The sequence below is a fragment of the Filicampus tigris genome, chromosome 4 (assembly GCF_054856515.1).
Source record: "Filicampus tigris isolate MCC_2025a chromosome 4, RoL_Ftig_1.0, whole genome shotgun sequence".
In the NCBI taxonomy this organism is placed as follows: domain Eukaryota; kingdom Metazoa; phylum Chordata; class Actinopteri; order Syngnathiformes; family Syngnathidae; genus Filicampus; species Filicampus tigris.
The window spans coordinates 18,084,535-18,108,704 of NC_141220.1; the positions used below are offsets into that span (position 1 = coordinate 18,084,535).

At 41.4% G+C, this 24,170-nt stretch overlaps 2 protein-coding genes and 1 long non-coding RNA gene across 8 annotated transcripts in view; 2 read left to right on the plus strand and 1 right to left on the minus strand.

Annotated features, from left to right (window-relative positions):
* slc24a1 (solute carrier family 24 member 1) lies at window positions 1-9,960 on the plus strand. Its single transcript, XM_086027455.1, has 10 exons — window positions 1-121; window positions 1,178-2,290; window positions 3,641-3,706; window positions 3,862-3,970; window positions 4,683-4,763; window positions 5,385-5,473; window positions 5,609-5,845; window positions 5,910-5,999; window positions 7,464-7,630; window positions 8,531-9,960. The coding sequence occupies exons 2-10, from the start codon at window positions 1,331-1,333 to the stop codon at window positions 8,778-8,780; spliced, it is 2,049 nt and encodes a 682-aa protein (XP_085883581.1). The 5' UTR covers window positions 1-121; window positions 1,178-1,330; the 3' UTR covers window positions 8,781-9,960.
* dennd4a (DENN/MADD domain containing 4A) overlaps window positions 9,917-24,170 on the minus strand; it is a 22,150-nt gene continuing 7,896 nt past the window's right edge. The window contains exons 10-30 of one of the 5 annotated variants that reach the window (XM_086027453.1): window positions 23,866-24,041; window positions 23,487-23,587; window positions 22,611-22,829; window positions 22,186-22,331; window positions 21,953-21,970; window positions 20,638-20,771; window positions 19,957-20,089; window positions 19,675-19,881; window positions 19,453-19,581; window positions 19,225-19,369; window positions 17,479-17,601; window positions 17,020-17,124; window positions 15,356-16,122; window positions 15,067-15,277; window positions 14,395-14,486; window positions 14,139-14,314; window positions 13,726-14,056; window positions 13,036-13,153; window positions 12,640-12,802; window positions 12,483-12,547; window positions 9,917-11,458 (exon numbers count right to left, since the gene is read on the minus strand). In XM_086027453.1, the coding sequence (XP_085883579.1) occupies window positions 11,322-11,458; window positions 12,483-12,547; window positions 12,640-12,802; window positions 13,036-13,153; window positions 13,726-14,056; window positions 14,139-14,314; window positions 14,395-14,486; window positions 15,067-15,277; window positions 15,356-16,122; window positions 17,020-17,124; window positions 17,479-17,601; window positions 19,225-19,369; window positions 19,453-19,581; window positions 19,675-19,881; window positions 19,957-20,089; window positions 20,638-20,771; window positions 21,953-21,970; window positions 22,186-22,331; window positions 22,611-22,829; window positions 23,487-23,587; window positions 23,866-24,041 (3,696 nt within the window). In that variant the 3' untranslated portion in view covers window positions 9,917-11,321. Of the gene's footprint in view, window positions 11,459-12,482; window positions 12,548-12,639; window positions 12,803-13,035; window positions 13,154-13,725; window positions 14,057-14,110; window positions 14,315-14,394; window positions 14,487-15,066; window positions 16,123-17,019; window positions 17,125-17,478; window positions 17,602-19,224; window positions 19,370-19,452; window positions 19,582-19,674; window positions 19,882-19,956; window positions 20,090-20,637; window positions 20,772-21,952; window positions 21,971-22,185; window positions 22,332-22,610; window positions 22,830-23,486; window positions 23,591-23,865; window positions 24,042-24,170 lie in introns of those variants that run through there. The other 4 variants (XM_086027452.1, XM_086027451.1, XM_086027449.1 and 1 more) reach the window with 4 other exon arrangements.
* LOC147148750 (uncharacterized) lies at window positions 12,112-18,405 on the plus strand. 2 transcript variants are annotated; one of them, XR_015086406.1, is made up of 4 exons: window positions 12,112-12,275; window positions 12,660-12,960; window positions 13,050-13,171; window positions 14,145-18,405. It is a non-coding gene; the product is annotated as an uncharacterized LOC147148750 (long non-coding RNA). The 2 variants fall into 2 exon arrangements; XR_015086405.1 differs by having other exon boundaries at window positions 12,660-13,171.

Genomic DNA, 24,170 nt, shown 5'->3' on the forward strand with positions numbered 1-24,170 from the left:
GTGAAGACGTGTCCTACGTCCTATATAAACTGTTGGCTAGCTCGCCTGTGTGCTGCTCAACCAGCTCAGCTTCAGTCTGATTGTCAGACATGTCTGCGTTTTCTGACCCAGCAAAAGTCTGGTAAGTTTGCAACTTTCATTAAAATGCGTTGTTGTTGTCATATTTATAAAACCTAGCAAATATTTATATTTGATGTCATTTCTGTGGTTGGGTATCATCTGTTTGGATCCTAGGTTTGAGCTCAAAACAATCCTTGCTCGTTAAGTACTGGTAAGCAGTAAGAATAATATTGAATAATATAATGATTAAAATTAAAGCAGCACTGGATGGGCCCTCGCCAGGGGAGGAGTCAGAATGTGGCTAATGGGTGGGCCTGGAAATATCAGGGTGGGCCTGAATATTTCTCCCACTGAGCACAATCCATTTGTATATTGAAATAAAATGACAAACTGAATAATAAATATGAAGTTCAGATCTTCCTTGGACACCCACAATTATGCCATTCTTAGCATTCAATAAAATAAAAACACAACGGAACACAAATTCAAAACTAATTTCATAATAATTTACTAAAAAATGTAAAGTATATATTTTTCCTGTATCTCATTGGGTGGGCAGTCTGTCAATCTTAGTGGGCCTGTGCACACCCAGGCCCACCCTTGGTTCCGCCCCTGGCCCTTTTTCATGGCAAATCCTCAAAATGATCATCAAACTAAACAAAATGAAGACATGCACATCTCACACTGGATGGCATAGACAAAAAATTACTTTGGCATTTTACCGTCGCCCATTTATTTAGAATACCTGCTTCTGATTGGGGCTCATTTAGACAATTTCCAGAGTTGGGAAATGTCAAAGTACGAGCCCTGGAATCGGGCTAAAATGGCTGCTTCAAACCAAAATGGCCGACTTCCTGTTCAATTTCTGTTATTGGTCCTTCAGACTTTTGTTTTATAAAATTCCAGGGGTCGCAACTGAGTGGTTTTTGGAGAGTCGTTTTTAGGACACCTACAAATGATACATTTTCACCGGCTACAGGCATTTGTCAATATTGGCGAGACCCTCAAAAGGTCATTCATTGGTCAGAAGAAGAACAATGACAATTCTAAGCGAGCCTTCGCACACCTGGTGCTTAGGCCCTCATAATAATCAGTTGTTTATTTTTTTTAATTTTAGGTGGCTCAATGATGTGAAATGAAACACACCAAGGAAGTGTGGGATCCTGTCAGCCCCAGTCATTTGCGGGGAGAGCTGGACTACTGGCCTGAGAGCTGGACTACCCTTAATGCATCGAAATCTACCATAAGATACAGGATCTGAGAATACAGTATGTATTGTCTGAGAGGGAAGCGACTGCGGTTGAGGCGAGTCTTATTCCTCCTGGCCGGGCTCTTTATCTGCATCGTGTACCAGCTGACCATCAGCGCTGGAGACCACGGGGCGTCGCCTTCGCCTCAGATCGGAGACGCTTTCACAGAGGGCTCGGCCGGATGGGTCGAGGACGTCACGGCCGAGAGTCGGGAGAAGCCAAGAAACCAAACGACACAGGCGACCCCCTCCAACTCAACCATTGATGACAACGTTGCCGCTAGAACTCCACCGCCAGCGACCACCAACCGGACTATTGTGCATTGCATCTATGTCCCGCCTGATCCTAAGGAGGAGGCCCCCACTCCATCTTCTCCTGGCGAAACTCCTCACATAAAGGGAGAGTACCCTGAGGATATATTTTCAGTGGAGGAGCGTAGACGAGGCTGGGTGGCCTTGCACATCTCCGGCATGATGTATATGTTTGTGTCACTTGCTATTGTGTGTGACGAATTCTTTGTCCCCGCACTGGGGGTTATCATAGACAAACTAGAGATATCCGATGATGTGGCGGGGGCTACTTTCATGGCGGCCGGAGGTTCCGCCCCTGAACTTTTCACCTCCTTGATCGGGGTCTTCATAGCCCATAGCAATGTTGGTATCGGGACTATCGTCGGTTCGGCGGTTTTCAACATCCTCTTTGTGATCGGGATGTGCGCTTTGTTTTCCCGGGAGGTTCTTCATCTCACCTGGTGGCCTCTCTTCAGAGATGTTTCCTTCTACATTGTGTCCCTCATCTTACTCATCATCTTCTTCCTGGACAATGTCATCATGTGGTGGGAGAGTATGATGCTGGTGGCCAGCTATACCCTATATGTCATCTTCATGAAGTTTAATGGCCAAATAGAGCACATGTTCAAGACACAGCTTTACAAACACAAGAGCATTGTCCGAATCATAACTGATGAGGAGCCACAGGTGGTAAGAACATTTGTTTTAGATAACACTTTTACTTTTTAGAACAGAACAACCCATTCATGGAAGTGAAATACTTAAAATTCTTACAAGGCAACCTATATATAAGACAGACTTCTTGGGATACACCTTAAACCATAAATACATCCATCCATTTTCTATAGCGTTTGCTCATTAGGGTCACGGGTGGTCCGGAGCTTGTCTGGGTACACCCCGGATTGGATTGGTCGCCGGCCAATAGGGCACATATAGACAAGCAGCCATTAACACTCAAGTTCACATCTTTGGACAATTTAGATTCTTTGATTAAACCTAATGTTGTTTCTTGAACCAAGTTTATCATAGTTAACAAAAACTAACAAAATAACTCACTATTTTTTGTTTTAGCGAAATAAAATTAATACAAGAGTGATTTAAAAAAACAACTAAATTAAACTACATTTTATGTTGATAAAACTATCTCCAATTATAGCGAAAATGTCCTTTGTTTTCATCTTTGTCAATTAATTTCATCCATGAGGTTTCTGGGTTTATTTGAGATATATTTCTGTATCACTGTACAATCATAGAAGAAGGTCAAACAATCATTTGGGAATTTTAATTTACTTCATTACACAAAACTTAGTGGAGCACAAAACTGTTTTTTTCACCTTGCACTCCACAAATATGGCATATATATATATATATATATATCATTATATTAAAACAAACAAAAATTAAACCAAAACGAAGAATTTTTGAAAAATAAAGACAAACCTGCTCTAAAAACAAATTAAAACTAAACAAAGTAAAAAAAAGAATAGCAAAAGCTAAAGCGAAATAAATATGATGAAAAATCAAAAACAATTATAACCGTGCCCTGAACTGAATTGATCTTTATATTCTTGTATTTTCATTTTCTGTTGGTACTCTGTCCCAAAATATTTGTCCATCCACTGTACCTCTAATCCAATCACTCAGCCGTGATTTTGTCATCATTGAATTTCATTCCTTAAAAGGATCACACTTACAATCCTGCCATGTTTACTGACACGTTTATGAATGTGTCAAAAGAGTGACGTGACACTTTCAAAAGCCTGAAAGCGAAGCTGAGCCATGCCAGTGACATAATCCGACAAGGGAATGCAGATCCGCGCCGAGAGTGGCGCCAACATAAAGTTTGTTTGCCCACTTGTGAACAAGCTCATATGACAAAATGCAGATGCACATACACAGATACAATCTGCCTAGAAATTGTTTCCTCACGCCATCTGTAAAAAAATGAAAAAGAAAAATGTACAATGCAGTATACAAGGACTGTTACAAAAGCATTAGCTGAATTAAATATATCTTTAATTAAAAATTCATTGCTCACAGACCAAGGCCAATGGGGACGGTCAAGATAACACCCCTACTCCTCCAGACGACAAGAATCGGTTAAAGGTAATAGTGAAAGCAGCATTTTTGACCATTTTCAATCATTTCCCTGCATGTTTAATTGACCATGCTGCCATGGCAACAACCAATGTCTTGCGTCTGCTAATGGCGCATTCAGCCTGCATTTTCACCTTAACATCATTAGTATTGTTTTGCCCTAGTTGAAGCCATCCCTTCAACGCGGTGGAAGTTCAGCGTCTTTGCACAACAGCACCATGAGGAACACCATTTTCCAACTCATGATACACACATTAGACCCCCTGGGCGAAGGTGAGCACCCCCATTACAGCCCACATCAACTGTACTCTCATCATCATTATGTTTGGGCATTCCTGGTTTACGTTAGTGAGAAGTACTGCATGTCAAATAGAGAAAAGTAAAACAACTGTGGATCTGGATAAGGATGCAGTATATTTTATTACTATTTTAGTCACTTTGGTATCATTGGCATCAAATGCTGCAGATGTGATTATATGCCATGTGGGACTCTAGTGCGCCACATTTGAAGGGAAAGAAAGGAGCCGCTTTGATTGGCCACGATTTAAGTTGGCTTTGATCAGTTTGAGAGCGGCGCTGCCCTCCCTCTAGTATATCCGCTGGCCCACACTGCTCTGCGAAATTACCAACATCGCAGAGATACGCATGCGCAGGATTTACGCTGGTCACAAAAGTAGAGCCCTCTGTCCTGTGATTTATTTATTTTTGTATTTGTATTATTACACTACCGAGTGACATTCTAGCTATATGTGATCATCTTGTGACATTTCTAGAACAAATATAATAATCTCGAGATTTTTGCATAAATTCTCTAAACATTCTGTAGTCTCTAAAAAGAGACTCAATTTACCTCACAGGGACTTTTAATGAATTTCAATCTAAGAATTGTAGTTGGAACACAAAGTTTTTGTCCTGCGTTGTACGCTGTCTGCTTACTGAGTCACCACATGCAGAAGTTTCATTGTGTTGGTGTGAATGCTTGCAGGGAAATTCAAGGAAAAGGCCCAGAGTCTGAATAATGTAGTGAGACGAAAAGCTGAAGGTGAAATTGCAGCAAAGAGTGAAGGTAATACACAAAGGCGACACATTGTAAATATAATATTTAGTTACCCATGTCAGATAGTTGTTCAATTTAGGCTGGAATTTATTATTGTTGTATACAACTAAATTCTATTAAGACACAGTAAATATTCAAAATATTTGAAACAGCTGTCAGTATGAAAAAGTGCTGTTTGACACCACAGTAACAAATATTTTCTTAGTTAAAGTGGAAGTCAACCCAAACACATATTTTTAAGAATATATGTTCTATGCCGGCCCACTTGTTGAAACACAGCATTCTGATTAATATTGTGTTTGTGGAATAAGAGTGATTCCACCCGTTTTTAGCCATCTCAGGGGGCGGCCATTTTGTCACTTCGATCGACTGAAAATGATCACACACACACCCTCATTGATCAGATAGCCGTGATTGGTCGTTACCTGAGCCCTGTGCAGTTGTGATGTCATTTTCAGTCGACAGAAGAGACAAAATGGCCGCCCCCTCAGATGACTAAAAACAGGTGGCTTGCACACTACACAGTGGAATAGTGCAGGATTAGCAGGACATGTGATGCCCATTGCAGTATAATAACAGACTGCCTCTCACAAACAGCTGAGATATAGAAACGTATGATTTCTTTGTTAGATGGAGACAGTGGGCAGGAGCAGGCCAAAGAGGACGAAGCTGCTCCTGCAGGCGAAAGAAAGAAGAAGGAGCCGCCTGAAGATAAGAAGGTACTCTCCACCAAGCATGTCAAAAAGCCAAGAAGTCAATCTTTGTTACCTTTCTATGTAAGGTGAACATGCAGCATGCAGCGTGCTCCGTACTTCATACTTGTGTCCAGTTTATGTCTTCTTACAACACTGCAGGAGGACCAGCCCGCGGAGGGCGACGGGTCAGATGAGTCAAGCAGCGGTGAGGAGGACAGTGATGAAGATGACAGTGATGAAGACGACAGCGACGATGACTCCAGCGAAAATGAGGAGAACGAGGAGGAGCCTCTGTCTTTAGAGTGGCCTGACACGCGGCGGAAACAAGTCACATACCTTTTCCTGCTGCCCATCGTCTTCCCTCTGTGGCTCACCGTCCCCGATGTCCGCAAAGAGGTATCGTCACATTCAAATACTGCAATCATAACTAAAAGTATACATAAAATTTCTTTTCTGACAGAATTCCAGGAAATTTTTCGTGGTCACCTTCCTGGGTTCCATTCTGTGGATCGCCATCTTCTCATACCTCATGGTGTGGTGGGCCCATCAGGTTAGTGACTGTGGGCACACAGGACAATTAATATTTCATGATCACATACAAAGTCACCCCATTGCGATTTCAAAGTCCAGATGTCAGAGCTATGAGGCAAACAGGCTAACCAGTAGGCTCATCATCAAACAAGGCATCAAAATTCACAAGACATATTTTTATATTGGGTCACTCAAAGACCCTAAAACAGTTCAAAACCACCACAAAGATAAAATAAATAAATTAAAAAAAAGAGTTGACTTTGAGAATCATCTGCAGTAGTGTAGCCAAATTGACCATAAAGCTTAAAGGGACACTGGGATGAGCTTAACATTGGCACTTATAGAATAGGTTTGCATGTAAAAATGACATCAGTACCCCTCCCCCGCCCCCCAAAAGACTCGGTAGTGATTTAAGATCTTTTTTTTTGTGATTAGATTTACAACATATTGCCCCGCCACCTCTTGGGGTGTGGCTTATGAAATGTTTTCGGTCTTAGCGGTCGACGTCACGGGAGGAAGGCAAGCGTGGTAATATTGCTCACTTTGACAATTCTGTTGTCTAAAACGGCGACCGATCGCCACCAAAATGCAAATGCACATTACCACTCTTGTCCACTTCAACCTCTGAAAGTATAAAAGTGTTCTGCACAATAGTTTGGATTTATTGACATAAAACGTGATCTCGTCATGATCACCTCCACAAAATCAAAAATACCGTGGCGATCGCTCCTCCACTTACATAAGCTGAAGCGGACAAGAGCAGGAATGCGCACACGAACCCCGACTGGTTTATATTTCGGACAAAGTGCTGTACATAATGTAAAAAGCATATAAGAACAAAGACAGTAAATGAATGACATAAAAACAGTAAACAATAAAACACTAAAACAATGCAGTCTCATACTGAGTCAAAAGCCAAAGAATAAAAATGTGTTGTATGATGAGTTTTAAAGATAGATATAGAGCTTCTCGGCACCTCCAGTAGCGTCTGGTCCGTTAACCCGAGGCACTGGGCAGGTGCGCAGGTGTGGAGAAGCTCAGAGAGGTACTATGCGGAGAGGCTATTTCAATATTTGAAGGCGAATAGAAGTATCTTAAAATGAACTCTAAAATTTACATACAAGGGGCCAGTGAAGGTCGGCCAGAATTTGAGTTATGTGTTTCCTCCTACGAGTTCCGATTAGGAGGCAAGCAGCAGCATTTTGGACCAACTGGAGACACTTGAGGGAGGGCTGGCTGACTCCAAAATAAATTGCATTACTGTAATACAACCGAGATGCAACGAAGGCCTGGATTACGGTTTCTAAATGCTGTAGTGAAAGGAGAGGCTGAACTTAAGGTTTTTTTTGCTGATTATTTTTCGTACGTCATAGTTTTTTGATACACCTCTTGCAACAGATCTCACTGTTTATCTCACATTTTACATGGAAGTAGTGAATTAGCGACACATTTCTTGTAGCTGAATTCTGGTTTATCCGTCTAGGTGGGCGAGACCATCGGAATCTCTGAGGAGATTATGGGCCTGACTATCCTGGCAGCCGGGACGTCCATCCCTGACCTCATCACCAGTGTGATCGTGGCCCGTAAAGGACTTGGCGACATGGCCGTGTCCAGCTCGGTGGGCAGCAATATCTTTGACATCACCGTGGGGTGAGTTTTAACCCTCTTGGCTTTCTTTTTTTTTTCAAACCATTTTAACAGTCCTGATGTAAATGCAAATGCAAGTATGTGTTTTTCAAGATTTTTTAATGTATTTCTTTTTGTCTTGAGTCGCGAGTGAAGATTTGAGTTAATCAAACTTCAGAACAAGCAGCAAGTAGTGATAAGTTCTTCAAAAATTGAGGCCAAGTGCTTGCTTCAAGCTGTTTAATTGACACTCCTAGTTGAAGTTTAAGCATAAAACAGAGAGAAATACATGTTTTGTATTTCACCATTTTTCATAATTTGCAAAATTAATCTTAATGCTAACAATCAATACGAAGCCCTGTAGACGGGCTAACAAAACAAGCATTGCTATAGCTCAGCAACGTTGTGCTTAATTTACTAGATAATGCCCTTTTATTTTGCTTTTATACTATCTCAGTCTACTTCTATCTAATGCACTGATTCGCTAGTCGCAATTGATCACAGTGATCAATTGCCACAGACCCCCAATGCCATTTTGCATGCTGCCTTTCAACGGCTCATTCATCCAGACATACCTATGAAGCACATTGACACAACAATCTCTTAATTCTCCACAATACCAAATATTGCATTTACTTAGATTTGTTCCTGCTTGTATTATAACTTTGCTGAGCAAGATTGGTACATGGGTGCATTTCATTTCATGGAACCCTGACTATGGATGGGATGATAAACAATGACTTCTCAACCTTGTGGACTATCTGCTAAGGTGTAAAAGTAATAATATTGATTAGTCTTCTTTCCTACTGGGGTGGGCAGAGAGTTGCCAGCATTGACCAACACGTAGCGCCACCCCTGACTGTTAAAAAAAAAAAAAAAAGTAAATCTGTGCATATTTCTCTTGCCTTGTGTACGTTTCTAAAGTCTGCCGCTGCCGTGGCTGATGTACTCGTTCATCCACGGTTTGGTTCCCGTGGCTGTCAGCAGCAACGGGCTCTTCTGCGCCATCGTGTTGCTCTTCCTCATGCTGCTCTTCGTCATCATCTCCATCGCGTCGTGCAAGTGGAAGATGAACAAGGCTCTGGGCTTCACCATGTTCCTGCTCTACTTCATCTTCCTGGTGCTCAGCGTCATGCTGGAGGACCGCATCATCGTCTGCCCCGTCTCCATCTGAAGGTCACGTCACGCCGCGTGGTCTCTCGGGACTTGGGACCCCGGCGCTCATAGTTCCTCAGTGTGATGTACGTTTTACAGAACATTTCGAGTGCATGCAGGATGGTATTGGAGCTGGGCCACGGCACCTGCATGCGTTGTCTGTAAGTTCTCATTTTCATACTAATTTGAGGTTTGACTTGATTTCTCATTGCATAAAAGATGAAAACAACTGTCCTTAATTCCACAGTGGAAAAGCATTTACAGTAGATCATTTATGTACAATAATCTAACAGAGTGCTGAATGATAAAGGCTTAGATTGTTGATTTTATGGAGTGCAAAGTGTGAATTTTCTGCAGTAGTCATGAGGGTTTACTCTCACTTCATTGTATTATTTGAAAGCATTTCAGTATTATGTGTTTGAGGATTTCAGTTAGAACAGAAATGCCTTTTCAGTAAAACTGAAAAGATTTCTGTTTTCAACTAAAATGTGCCTCATTACAAGGATCCGGGACATAATTGTTACCTATCACAGCCACAATTAAACATGTGTGACATGAGAGCATTTTCGGATTTGAATATGAGTCACTTGTTTGAGATTTTGTGTATGTGAGCATTTTATTATAATGTGTGAGAGGAGTTTGTATGTTTTAGTATGTGTGAGAGACTTTCAATAGAGCCCATGTCAAAGTGATGGTATTGCACTGTGATGTGAGAGCAATTCAGTTGTGAGAGGATCTTGTGTATGTGAACGTTTTAGAATATGTGAGACCATTTAACTTAAGTTGCTAGTGAGATTTAGTGTTTATGAGCATTTTAGCATGTGTGAGGATTTCATCAGTAAAATGGGAAGGCTTCACTGATGCAACATGCAAGTAGCTTTAGCAGCATGAGTGTTTCAGTAGTCAGCGTGAGAGCATTTCAATAGTGTGAGAGCATTTTAGTAGTGTGAGTGAATCATTTTTCAGTAAGCATGTGAGCTTGTTTTCCATTAGTAGCTGAGAGCGTTCCAGTTGTGAATAATTTTTCAGCTGTTTTTGATGGCCCCTTATAGTAACAGTTTTTTTTTTCATTGAAGACCATTTTGCTTTGTCTTGGTTTATATTATAAAAAAGTGTTGCTTATCAGCGATTTAAACAAAGAATCACAATTTCAAAAATGTTTACGTGTTTTTATTATGAAATAAACGCAAAATAACAGATTCACTTCTTTTGAAAGTAGTTTCCTATAAATTAGTGTCCACCTTACAAATGGTGAATAACAAACATTAGTTCACCTTGACACAAGATGTAGACATCAAGTGGTTATCGAAGGCTAATAATGTACACGCTATGAAGCAGGTTTGATTCTAAGCAAGGACACAGCATGAATACGTGTCAAAGGGCATCACAGTACAAAGACAAAAAAAAGTTGGTTTGTCAGCTTCTATCGGAGCACAGTGACTCTAGGAAGTGATGTGAGGTCAGGGCAGGGCACAGCTGTTGTTTCAAACCTTAAACCTTGCACACACACACACAAAAATACACTGCAAGAAAAACGGTTTTATCTTCACTTCTTAAATGAAGCACTTCACTTCTATTATGAAATGAAATCTATAAAATACATCAAATTCTGTATTTCTTCATTTACCGTGACATTATCAATAAGAGGAAAGCTGTGAGTAATCCAACTGAAGTATTCATTCAGTTTCCAGTTATCACATACTTTGATTGTACTGTATTGGGGGAATGTATCCATGTTGGTCCCATACATCAACCTTACACAAATCTTACTTTAAAAAAGATATTGCTTTAAAAACTGTCAATAAATCATATTAGAATTTCCCTTTTGGGTTATTTTGGTACAGTATAGAAAAAAACCCAATACACCAATAAACATTGTGCATATAAATGAATTTAGTGCTCCCTTCTTGACTTAGAAATAATGTTTTATTTATTGTTAACACCATTACCATGTCGTTTAGTGTCTTTAGGTATTAAAGTGTGTACATGGTGAGGGTGAGGAGGAATGTATTTTGCTTTTGGTAAAGCTGTATGTGTTAGACATAAAAAAACATTAAGATTACATTTTTTTTATGCGGTCCAGTCGAACCCATCACATCTTTGGCTGCTGAACCAATGCAGAACTCATCTTGTCAAAGTGCTTAAAAAACAAACAAAAAAAAATCTCAGTCTGAAAGCAAGTCTCAACACGGGTCACCAGGACCACAAAGTCATTGTGTGAATACATGCTCTTTGACATACTTTTAAAACACAAGTCATAAAAAAGTGTAATAACTGTACAAACAGTTGACTGATACATATAGTGAAAATACAGTGGAATGTCCTCAATATTTACTCAAGCCTCACTGCTCCGCACGTCCCAGCGCTGAACAGTGAAGAGATGTCATCATGGCAGTTGCTTTTGCATTTAAGTCATATTCCCATTGTGCTTATTAAGAAGAGCTCAGGAGAGCTGGTCCTGAGTCTGAAGTCCAAAAACACACACATGTGTGTATGTTTCTTTTTTGTGTGTGTGTATATATATATATATATATATATATATATATATATGACATCTGGTTCACAGACTGGGCTCCCCGAAAGTCTTCCTGCACTCCATGACCCCCGCTCCAGGGGGGCGGTCACAGTTGTGTGTTAGTTTGACCTGACTGGGGGTGAGGCGGTCGTAGGCCAGCTTGTACTCCCGGTCAAATGCATCTGTAAGGAAACAAGAGTTATTTAAGATGATTCACTTTCAACTCCAAGATGAATGAATGTCAAACAGACAAAAAAAACAACATCAAATTAGACATGTCAATTCAGATATTGCCAAGAAATATCAGTTGGAGAAAGTAAAATAAACAAAAAAAAATATAATATATATTTTTAAAGTAAAAATGGAATAAAAAATATTAGTCAAATGTCTCAAGTGGGGAAAAAGACAAACCAAAACTAATATATAATCCAAGCAATTATAGGTGTATAAAAATAGACAGACGTCTCTGACAAACCAAAACTAATATATAATCCAAGCAATTATAGGTGTATAAAAATAGCAAGTGGAATGTAGCGCAATCTAAATAATCTAAGTAAAAGTATTGTTCCTTCTTAGCACAGATACTCCAGTAAAAGTAAAACCTATGTGCCATAAACCTACTCTGAAAAGTACAAACCTTTGCGATTATGTTTGAATTTCCACTCTACTTTAAAAGGAATTTCTTCACACTGCTTTTTGTAAATGATCTTAATAGTGTTGGTGCAAGAGCAAAAAAAGAACGCAAAAAAACTTCACATGTAAATGACATGTACTAGTAATGATGTTACAAAGCTTTTAAATGACATATAGGCAGTCGTCACCACATCATAAAGCTTTAGTAACAAACCTGTTTTAAGGGGATAGCATTATGTTGAGAGGACTTTGGAAAGAAGAGAATGAGGGAAACATTAGACCTGGCTCTCAAGACAGACCAGAGATACAGAAAGTCGAGCGAGTTGTCTTAAATGTTGGACTAGCTCTCTTGGCAAACGCAACAAGGTAATTTTCTCTGTGTTTTTAAAAAAAAGACCGTTTTATGTGTCATCTTGAATTTCGTCCTGATCTTGGAACCAAAGCTGTGCTTATCTGTATGTGGTATTCATTATGTCCACATAACTGCTAAAAGTCGAGTAACTTAAGGACCTAACAATTGAACAATGGGCAGTAATATAACACCTAAGCAAGATATGCTATTTTGGAACTTACTGATATTGATGTTGTTCTTGCCCAAAGACACCAGCGTGAGGAATAATAAATCTCTGTACAAGCTCCTATATCGGACACACACGCACACACACACAAAAAAACACTTTAGTTATTTCACACTGGTGCCCAATTCCAAAGTAAATGTGCACCTCCTCACCTCTGTCTTTTAAAACCCAGCTCGGGCCCCAGCAGCTGGATGATTTGGCTCATGGGCTGATAGATGTCACTCTTCTTGATGCTCCTCACAAAACTCTGAAGGAGCTCCACCGTGAAGAGCTGGCCTTCCTCGCACAGGCCTGAGCGAACCAGAGAGTTGGCGCCTGCAACCAGATGGAGATTAAATTCCTTCTCATGAAAGACTCATTCGTCTCCATAACTGCAAATCTGCGACTCAAGTGGAGCTCGGAAAAGGACAGGCAGTCCAAAATTCAATTATGCGCAACTGCGCCATTACTTTAATGCATGATGTCATTTGCCTGCAAGTATCACTAACACAAGAGTAATTGAGTCTTTTGAAATACAGTAAATGGAAATAAATGCCTTCATAACTTACAATGTGTGTTCCAGAGGATGTAACAAGGGTGGATTTTGTCTTGGTGCAACTTGAGGTTGTCCCACATGATCCTCACCAGTACCTGCTTGCTGTCCTCAGAGGAAACACCGGAAAGAGTCTGCAGACACAATGAAAAGTAGTTATTATTCCACATATATATATATATATATTCCAGTTTGGGCTCAACTGATTAATGGGCTGGTTGATTATATTCCAAAATAATAATGATGGGACAGAGTTTTTACCGATTAAATGGTAATATAATCTTAGTTCCTCATGAAACATCAAATGCTGTAAATATATATATGCCCATTATGACACAATGTCTAAATATGTATATATTGATAAGTGTTAGTGTAAAATTTGCTCCTCTTTTAAGTCGAACTTTCCCTCTCTACATCATACTTTTCAAATCATGCTTTAATGTGAGAAAAGGCGTCTCCGGTCTTCTCATGGCAAAGAAAGCAATTTAAAAGTAGAAGAGCATCAGGCATGAATCATGTTTTGCCAATAACTTCAATTACGGTATGTTACATCTGCACTACTTTCATTTCTGTTCTAAATCTAAAGCTATGATTGTATAGTTAAATTCTGAATTGACATCGTCTTATAAAAAAATCTACATTGCTTGGGCCCTAGTTCAAATGATTATATCAACCTTTTATTCCACAAAAAAGACGTTTTATTGACCTGATTGCCATGGCGACAGTGTTGAGAGGCCAGGATAAGAGCTGGCAGATGACTGGGCAGTTCCAGCCTCCTAAAGAACCACACGAGGTTCCAGAAGACAATGGGGTGCTGGTCCACAACCCCCGAGGAGTAGATGGCCTGGTCGCCTTCATTCACAAGGAGGCTCTCCAGTTCCTTCCAAAGAACCAGAGGGCTCAAATACGGCACTGTCACTGGTTCAGACGTCCCAGAGTTCCTTTGGGTAGTGCGGTCGTCCTCCGACATTTTGTCTTCGGGGTTGAGTGACACAGATGTGTCCTCCTTGGTAACAGGAATAGACTCTTGGGGAGATCTGAGAGTGGACATGGTGGATCAGATTAACTAAGGCCACAGGGATAAAGGAAGTGTGTGTGTGTGTGAATTAAACAACTTGCCTGCAGGGAGGCCTCAAATCTTTGATCCCCACATTGAGGAAAGGCAGAAAGGCTGAGCCGCAGAAGGGACACGTGCTGTTGAGGTTGGAGTCGTTAGCCGTCCAGCCGGCCATGATCTCTTCGTCGTACACCAGAGAGTCGCAGGTCTTGCAAAGCGAGCAGCTGGACATCATCACCTGCATGCAAAGGTATCAGGACAGGGCGTGAAACCCCTTGGCAAGGCGGAATATATGCAGTTATGTATCAATGGACTCGCCTCAATGGTATACGTGGGTGAAGGCTTGAAGCGGTTTACGTCCGGTGAGGAATCTGGAGTGTGAGGACTTCTAGAAGGAACTGCCAAACCGCCTGAAAATACGATACACACAGGTTAGAGCATAAATTATATACAGTCGTAAACATGTCAAATCGTTGTTTCTCTTTGAAATCAATGTTGGTCAAGGATTTGGGGTAAAGCGTTAAAAAAAAAAGATGAGTTAACGCTACCACAAGTTACACGTTTATCAGTATCGCTACGGTTAAAAATAATGCTAACTTTATTACCAACATTTTCTAAGAAGGTGAACAACCTCCCCGTCAGAGGCTTACCGTAAGTACCCACTAGCATGAACCCCAAATTTGGCAAGTGGGTTAGGAAAACAACCCAGCATTATCTTTTTGCAGGTGTACCAAATACGAGCATATGCGTGTTACTTAGAAGTAACCTGCTGGCCTAATTTCCCACCGCACACCAGCAGGTGCACTTTTAACACAAAACTACCAAATTGAGTCACTCAGTGGTAGGCAGTGGGCAAGCATGCGTGCACGATGCTGCAGTCAAGTTTGACTCACATATTTTGTATCCGACGTCTTGACAGTGAGGGGGTCAATAAAACGACTTACTTATATGACAATTATCCAAGACTGGTTGAAAGGAGGTGAAACAAACCAGAGAATGAGTTGTGTCGGAAGACCCTGTCGGGGGAGCCGGGGCTGCTCAGGTGGGTGTGGCCCGCCACGGGGCTCCTCCTGAGTCGGGCTGTGCCGGCGTGCTGCGGGGACACGAAACCGTCTGCGTCGAGACAGTCATCCACAAGCGAGGAGCAGTCCGCATCTCCCGAGGTGAGCGAGGACACGCTGATACCATCGCAGTTTGAGTCCTGCCGGAGCGATAACAAGACAACGTGGTCAGGGTGAAAACGATCGTTAGGAGTGATACGCATTTTGGCGGCGCTGACCTGTGTTAATGAGGTTTGAGAGGACAGGCGCGAGTAGAGGCGGCTGGCCTTCTCGGCGACGCCCTTGCCCGCTAAGAGGAAGCTGCTCTTGAAGCTGTCCAGGCTGGGGGTGAAGAGGGAATCCATGGAGAAGGAGGCGGCGGAAGGAGGCGGGGACGAGGGTAACACCAAGGACGAAGGCCTCTGCCTGCCTTTGTTAGAAATGCCCAGAGGGAGCGACGGTGACGTCGTGAGCCGCTCTCTAGGTTTGACAGGTAACAGGAGGTGGGTGTTGGAGCGGAGAAGCGTGGGGGGTCGGGCGGACTGCGAGGTGGGGCTCGATTGGTTGCGCACATCCGTGTTGGGACTGCAGCTCCTCAGCGGGCTGTTGCTATTGTTCATGTACATTTCGATCTCCTCGGCCAGCTCACGACGGGCAGTGGGCGTGCCAACGCTGCCTTGGTCACGCTCTTGTGCCGAGGCCATCGGAGACAAGGGATCAAACCCTGCCTCAATACCAGACCGACTCGACGTCCCACCGCTGCAGGTCGGGCTGCTTCGGGTCGGGTTGTGTTCGCCATCGGGCTCCGCCGTCTCCTCCTCCAGCCCACTCAGTTTGTCGGCAGCAATGTGGTGCTGCTTGTTGGTGTTGAGATGAGGGACGGTGAGTTTTGGAGCTCCCGATCCGACCGACAAGTCCAGGGATTTTGGCCGCTCTGCTTGGGTAACAGGTGCACAAAGCATGTTGTCGCTTAATGACGGACTGGAAACCAGGCTGCCAGCATTGCCTGTAACAAAACATAATATTCTAGTTTTCTGATTGCATTTTCCCCTCAATATTTGTGATATAATCTGTGATTATTTTTTTGAATGTTTTAGTTTTTTTCAAACTGATTTGTTATGCAATAACATCCGATTTAATTTATACAAATGTTTGGTCTGATAAGGTAGGCTTGCACTAAAAGGCAAATAAACCATGAATTAAAAATCAAGATAATATTTACCTCAATTAGTTAACGTACTTAAACGTGACTTGCAGTCTTTTAGATGCTTGCTACATCAACTTTCAATTCAAATAAGGAGCATAACAAGTAAATAACGCACACAAATGTGGCTTTATCACTTGACCTTTTCATTTTCATGGCTGCCCCCTGAGATGGCTAAAAATGGGTGTATTTTGCTGCTTAATTCACTTTCCATAAATGCAATGTTAATCAGATGTTTAAACTAGTGGGATAGAAAATATTGTAAAGATTTTTATTAAGTTTGGGATACAACATATTGCAACGATTTGTTTTTAAGCACTGAATTTATCTAGAATGTGTAATGTGTAATGACAATTTCAAAATTGTAGACTTTGCGTTTTGAAAAATACAATCCACATTGTGTTGTCGATTTAAATTGGAAAGATTATTTATCCCTGCATGAATCTCAGAAGCACATCACTAATGCCAGAGCGGAGCTGACCCCCTAATATTATTTGTAGCAGTGATGCAAGACAAATGCAATCACAATGAACTGGTTATATAACAAATATAACACTCATCCATCATCACAGTGTGGTTTTCAATAAAGAAGTACACCCACACTGGAACATTTGTTTTGCATGCAGTCCTTCAGTGATTAATTCTGTAATGATGTGAGTGAGATTTTAAAAAGAAAACAGCAGTTCATCCATAACTCACTGTGGAGCTTTGTTCCTTTGTCCTCCACCAGTGGAATGCTTTCACCCTCTCTGCAGCACATCTCTTCCTTGGATAAGGAATCATAGCCTTGGTCTGACTGGCCACCTGAAATGGAGTTATGCTTATTTGTGGTTGTGCTGCTGCATCTATTATCCCCCAGAGTGATTTAAGTGTTTTTTTTCATGTGTCTGTTTTTCAAGAAAGCAAGGAACACTCCACAAATATAACTGCATGAATGAAGGAACCGAGGGTTAAATGATTACTAATGTGTTACTTCACAGTGGTAAGGACAATGATGATAATGTGCTTCAGATTTGATCACAATACAATTTCTAGAAGAGAGAGTAATGTGTTAAAAATGATTTGCTTTGTTGCATTGTGAAGTAAGGACAAAGTGTTCTGTAGCGGCAAAAAATGCCGTCAGAACAGGCAGGCAGGAAACCAAGTGGGTCTGCCTACCTGTGCTAAATCCATCATCGCTGGAGTCCATCTTATTGAAGTCGGTATCGATAGATGTGCGCTCGGCAGAGTCATTCGCGCTGTCCAAACTGCCATGACTGACTGTGTCTAGATCACTGCCGTCTGGAAAGAGAGAATGAATAAAAAGTCATGAGTCACTTGGTGCACAAATGTTTGACCAAAGCCATAAAGCCATATTAACTATTCAGAGAAAAATGTCCATTATTTACCCAGACCTGACATAAACCTAGTCTTCTAAAAAACAACCTATTGGTCTGAATGTATTCAACAAAAGACGATGCATGACAGATTTAAAGTTATCCTTTTTTCCCCGTTTGGGAAAAGAGCTCATCAAATGGAAGGACACAACTCATCTATGGCAAAATGTGATCACTCCATATTAGGAAAAAGACGCTATTGTCAAATTGTAATTTCAACTCTTGTTTTATATATATCATTCAATTCTGAGACTAGTGGTCCTAAATGATGTCACCATCTATTAACTTGAATTGGAGATGTAACAATATGTCTGGCAGTTTTATTGAACTAGACCATGAATTACCAATAAAAACAAGTCTTGGAATAAATCAACTCTCCAAACAATTCAACATTATTGGTGTTGCGGGAGAGGTTATGCTGCAAAAGATTTACCACTACCCTGAACCAGAGACTGATTCATGGCATGCGGATTGTTATTATTGGGTCTCTCAATGTGTGATTATAAAAATGCCCAATGTCTCATTGAGCTGTTGAGGGAATTAGAGATGGACTTGTTGGTTGGGAACAACATATTGGACTAAAGCACATTATAAGATCAGAAGAGCACATTGTTCCCACATGATAAATGTGCTTTTTTCCTAATGAAATAGGAAAGATGGGGAGTCAGACCCTTCATACATCTGAATTTTATCAACGCTGCCTTCAACTGAGTGGGAGTCTTATTACATAGGTTGGTGGTATTGCGCAACGGTGAATTATATTGCACAATGTAAATAAAATCATTTTTCATTTTGCAAGCTTTGTGCCTGGGATATGTCACAAGAAGTTCATAACTTGAGTCATCGAATGGACTTATTGACCGTAACCGTAACATTAGGTACACCAGCCCATCATTGGGTTATTGCAGTTGTACTTTGTAGTGGGTGTAGCGCTGATTGTAATAGTCCTCCCTCTGTCCCCACAAGTGAAATCCGCAATATAGAAAAATCTTATTCGAATGCATTTACGGTGCTTCATTTTCAAGTAAACAAAATAATACAGCACATTTAAACACACTTTATATATACACAATATATACCAAAATATTGTAGTGTACAGATCCCTCCATGTGTTAACAGAAAACAAATCCCATTCAAACTTCATCTCACAAAATATATCAATAGTCATGCCCAAAGATGTACTTCATAAAATCAAACTACAGCTGTCGCTTTCTGTAGGTGTAAAAAGCAGGACTGATGAGGAGTTGACATTCGATAATTGTCAAGAACTACGGTAAGATGGAATACTTTTCCTTTTTATTTCAAGCTCACAATATGTTTCAGTTCAGTATTACGCTACTGAAAAGTGCAAAAACACAAAAAAGAACATTAAATTAATAAATATTTGACAATGAGCAGAGGTGTGCATAATGTTGTCTCCAATAACGTTGTAAACTTTAGAAAGCCAAAGCCCAAAATGTTTTACGCTTGCTGGACAGATGCCACCTCTTAAAATCAACACGTTCAAACTCCCAAAGCCAAATCCTACCTGACAATTGAGTTTCTCTGTGTGCTGTTGTTTGTTTCTTCCCTGCTTGCTTGAATTGGCCGACGCCCAGGACCACATTTCTCAGCTTCCCCCACAAAAAGAAGCCGCCTCTGGTGGTGGACGGCCACGTACTCTCCAACACCGCCTGCAGCAAGAACGTCGTTAGCACTTTCAGCCCGAAACGAAACTTTTCAGGGTGTGATCCATCCAGCTCTCAAATGCACGCACCTTGTTATAGTAGCCATAGGTGATGGCATTGGGTTGAATTCCAGCCTTTTTCATCTCGAACAAAACCTTCACTGCCAGAACTGGCTGGCTGTACTGACCACACAATTGCAGCAACACGCGATAACACACCTTGGGCGAAAAAACAAATCGCTTTTTAACAACCCACCCCTATTAAAGCACTCGACGAACGCTATATGCAGAAAGTAGCGTTTTGTTTGCTACCTCATCAGGAGCCTGAAGCTTCTTGTCCTGCATCCTCCTCAGCACATCGTATGCTGTGCGCAGTGCCCGCACTTTGGAGGGACATGTATCGACGAAAGCAGGCAGGCAGATGAACCAGAGGCCGTAGCAGTGACGCAGCAGACACTTGGACCACATCTGAGGCATTGATGAATAGGTTCGTGCCATCCTTTGAGCAGATTTGATCTCCTGAAATAGAAAAACAATCAAGAGATGAACTTACTCTTAATTTTGTCTTTATGTCTGACTGCAAAAGTAACAAACCTGTTTGGAGCGTCTAAAGATGGCTGTCGGGCTGGCTGGGCTGCAGTGGCGTGAAGCCGTGCCTGTTGTTGGAGGATTTGATCCCTCAAGTGGCTGGAGAAGTTCAGAGTTTAGCACTGGAAACCCGGAGTAGCTGGAGAAATACAATGGATGTCATCAAACACATGACCTATGACCTTGTTATCAATACAGAGTGTAATTATGTACTTGGGCCCTTTCGAATGTAAAAAATTGAGCATTGACCCCCTACTCGAAATAAAGACAGTAGAGGTTATCTCTGAAATTCTACAAAGACTATATAGCTCATCTCTGTTAGTGTTAAACAACTTTTCTGAAAATAACTTGAAGCTCCTGCACTGAATTTTGTTTTACTCATTTTCATTTCATTAGGTCGCTGCACAAAATAACTAGTCTTACTTCTACTAAAAATGTATCTGTAGCCAGATAATTTTAGTTCGTGCAACCATTTGACAAAATAAAATTGTGTAAATTCAAGAAAAAACTTTTTTCAGTTTTGACTAGATAAAATGACTTCAAGATCAGGGCTTGTAAATAAGGCAACCTATTGCCTCTGGCATGTGCGAGCTAGTCTGTGATTCCATGTGGATGGAGATTCTGAGCTGTGGAAACAGCAAATGCCGACCACAATGATAACATTGTTGATCGCATATAAAATACTACCTATAGCACAGAGGATGCTCCTCTCCTTCTGGCAGCAGAGGCAGCTCTGGCGGGTTGATGTAAACGGTGTGCTCGCTGCGATGAGATTCGTCCAGTTCGATCAGTCTGGCGTCGTCTGGCTTCTCAGTGTCAATCTGTTTTGCAACAGATAAGATGTAAAGCATGACCAAACACGCATCTACAGGCAAGTGTGCTCCAAGAGGCCTTATTGTGCTCTTGACATAAATGGTATGGGCACTCAAGATTAGATTACAACTCCCCACTGCTTTTGTGTCTGCAATCTTCCTTTGTGTAGTGTGAGGATATGACATTAAATGCTGCATGGGTGTTCATAAAATGCTGCCACTTGGCATCAGCTGATCCCCAAACTTGGGCTTCACCAAAACACGAATATTATGGCAGCTGAATAGCTTCTGGGTGGTACTGTGTTAAAGGCTTTTTTCCACTCGGTCGAGCGGATGATTCAGAATGGCAACTTTCTTCGACCCGCTCAGCCTTGTTTCGATTCTGCTCTTTTGTTTCTTCCGCTCGACGCTCTTCCTCTTACACTCGAGAGGTCTTTCTCAACCGTGCTTGCGTCGGCGGCCTCAGCAAGAGGCAGCGGTTGACGATGAATGAATCAATGCTTCCACTTCTCAATATTAACCGCAGTGACCATTCATAGGGTGGCTCGCGCACGACACACGTGTGACTGCCTGATTGCAACAGTTTGCGAGCGCAATCATTTTTTCACCCAGGCAAGGAGGATGTTTTTGTTCTTTCATTTCAAAACATGTGCGGGCAAAGTTGAAGTACTCATGCACACGATACAATGTATGTATGAGTTATTCATTGACAATAATTAGTCGATTAATTTTTATAAAATGACCTTTATACATTTATTCATGCTTATATGCAAAATGTTAATTCATACAATTTGAAGTTAAAGCTGACAAACGTTAAAAAACGATAGTTATCAGTTAGTGATGATTGTTGCCCATGATTAAATAACTCGCTACTTAAAATTCATGCATTCTTCTGCGTCATCCTTCGAAAGTGACTCGCGAAGGATTTTAGTGACAATCTTTCATCTGATGCCTCGGCATGGTCTCAACCACTTGACTCTAATGGTGCTCGGTCAATAACGCAGATTGCTGACACAAACAAGCAGCTAATGCACAAACCTGTCTTGCATTCTGACTGCACACACACACACACACACAAACAAACAAGCCACACTTTAAGGTCAACGGAGGAGACCACACATGAAGCTATTGGTGCGGTATAGCTTTAACTCTGATCTGTTTTGACACAACAAAAGCTGTTGCGTGTTTACCTTGGCAACTGCGGAGAGCTACCAGGGAGTGATGACAATGACAAAGCGGCAGAGAGGAGAAGAGAATAAAACAATGTTACACAACAAGTACTGATTGAGGAATAAGAACACCAAGCAAAACTCAGCATATGAGCGTGCGCCAGATGATATATGAAAAATAGAGGGTTATTTGTTGCTTCGTATCAAAATGATGAATCATTTCTGAGATTAAGAACATTAGTTGCAAGCGTCACCTTATCAGCACACTCGTCGAAGAAAGCCAGACTTGCATCTTTGTCACTGACAAAGGAGCATTCCTCAATGAAGCGGCTGAACATTTGGGTCTTGGTCATGAGTGAGTAGAACCTCTGATGGGAGCGGTCTCTGCTTTTCAAGAAGCCTAAAAACAAAAACAAAACACAAATACATGATTGAAATCATTCATTCTTTTCTCTCAGACAGGTTGTTTCTTTAGGTTATCATTTACCACAAATATATTATGTAAGGACACGCATTACATTCATCATGTTGATAAGATGTCTTTTTTCAGAATTGGTGTTGAAAGAAACAGCTGCTCTGCTTGCTAAAGAGATCTCATTATCTCACTTTGTACCGACATTTAGTACATTCACTGAAGCCAAAGCCAAATGAAAAATGTAATCTCAATTTTGAAGCTAACCTTGAATGTCAAAAAGGGAGCTGACGTCAGTGGTCTTCTCAGAGGGGGCTTGCGTTATGGGCTGCAAGTACGAGCGGTAACCTCGGAGGATGGCCGCCATGAAGCGCAAGAATGCTTCCTGGATCTCCAGCTCCAGAGTTTGGAGACTCTTCCCGCCGTTGAGCTCGCTGTCAGCCACCGCGTGCTCCATCTGCATCTCTTCATGGCTTAGGTAACCACCTGACAGCACAAGAGTACAGTTTGTTGTGCAACTTGTCATTTCTGCACCAAAACAGTCTTTTAAAGAAAATCTTATTTTTACTTGTGCACTACAGATGAGATTAAGCACTCAAAGCGACCATTTATATAATGTGACTTGCCAGATGTGAACATTCACAGATTTGGGAGGAAAAGGCTATGCGCTTGGGGTAAACCTTAGACAATCAGTGAATGTTCTGTCTTCAAAATTCGGTTTCATTGCCCCTTTCTTGGTTGATTACAATCTCACACGTTACAACTTGACAAACTTATTTGGAGGATTCAACCACTGCAGTTTACTAGGAATCTGCAATGTGATCGAATATATGGTATTTGTCCTTTCACGATGTGTGTAAAGTGGAAGAAAGTATTTCTCTTTTTCACAGCCAATTTTTCAGACGTTGCAAAAGAGCCATGTGACGTGGAAAGTTAATAAGTAAGACACTAGTACGTATGGGAATTACTGAATGTGATTAATTGGGCAGAGAACAGGAGTGCGCACTCCTCAAAGGAGGCTCTCAAATTATCCACAGTTTTAGATTACAATATTAAGTACTGGGTGACTTCCTGTAAAATCCACTGTACAAGCTGACTCAGCAGCTAAATTATTCATGAAACCAGATATTGGCCTTGACTCACCCTCCGTGAGCTCCTGATGGAGTTTATTCAGGGAATTCAAAAGATATTTGCAGGCTCTCCCGGGCAAAATTTTCCACGTTAAAGCCTTCTTGTCTTCTTTCCTGCTAACACACAGCATGGTTTCCATTACACGGGAGGACAAGTTGCCAAAAGAACTAAAGAGGGAGGCAGATGCTCTCATATCAGGATTGACAATTTAATCGCCCACTGAGACAACCTTTGAAGATGAGCGGTACATAAAGGTGATTTAGCATCAGGATATTTCACATTCCACCTATTACATCAGGGAGGCTTTCGCTGATAACCTTGGAGTGGAACTTTTCTCATGATAACTAGAAATGTCATTCTTAAATGTTATGTCATGGTTGCAGTCACTCACTGGAAAATGCTGTTGGTATCCAAATCTACACAGCTGATGTCAGCCGGAGGCACGTACAGGTCAAAGTACCGGGAATCCACACCCACAATGAAGGGACATGGGGCACTGAGTACACCCGCCAGTGCCAGTGGGCACAGAGGGATGTATGGGCACGGCCAATGGAAGGGAAATATCATCTGAAACAAAGACAAAAGTCTGTCAAATGTGAATATTAATTCAGAACTTGCACGTAAAATGATTTACATATAAGATTTAAATATAGATTGGAGAATGAGTCCCAGGGTTTGCTCTTTTAGAGATTAGCA

Excerpts from the sequence above, each read along its gene's own strand:
- slc24a1 (XM_086027455.1), top strand. The coding sequence starts at position 1,331 with ATGTATTGTCTGAGAGGGAAGCGACTGCGGTTGAGGCGAGTCTTATTC. Across the intron at positions 3,971-4,682 it reads ATTAGACCCCCTGGGCGAAG|GGAAATTCAAGGAAAAGGCC; the intron begins GTGAGCACCCCC and ends GAATGCTTGCAG. Across the intron at positions 5,846-5,909 it reads TCCCCGATGTCCGCAAAGAG|AATTCCAGGAAATTTTTCGT; the intron begins GTATCGTCACAT and ends CTTTTCTGACAG.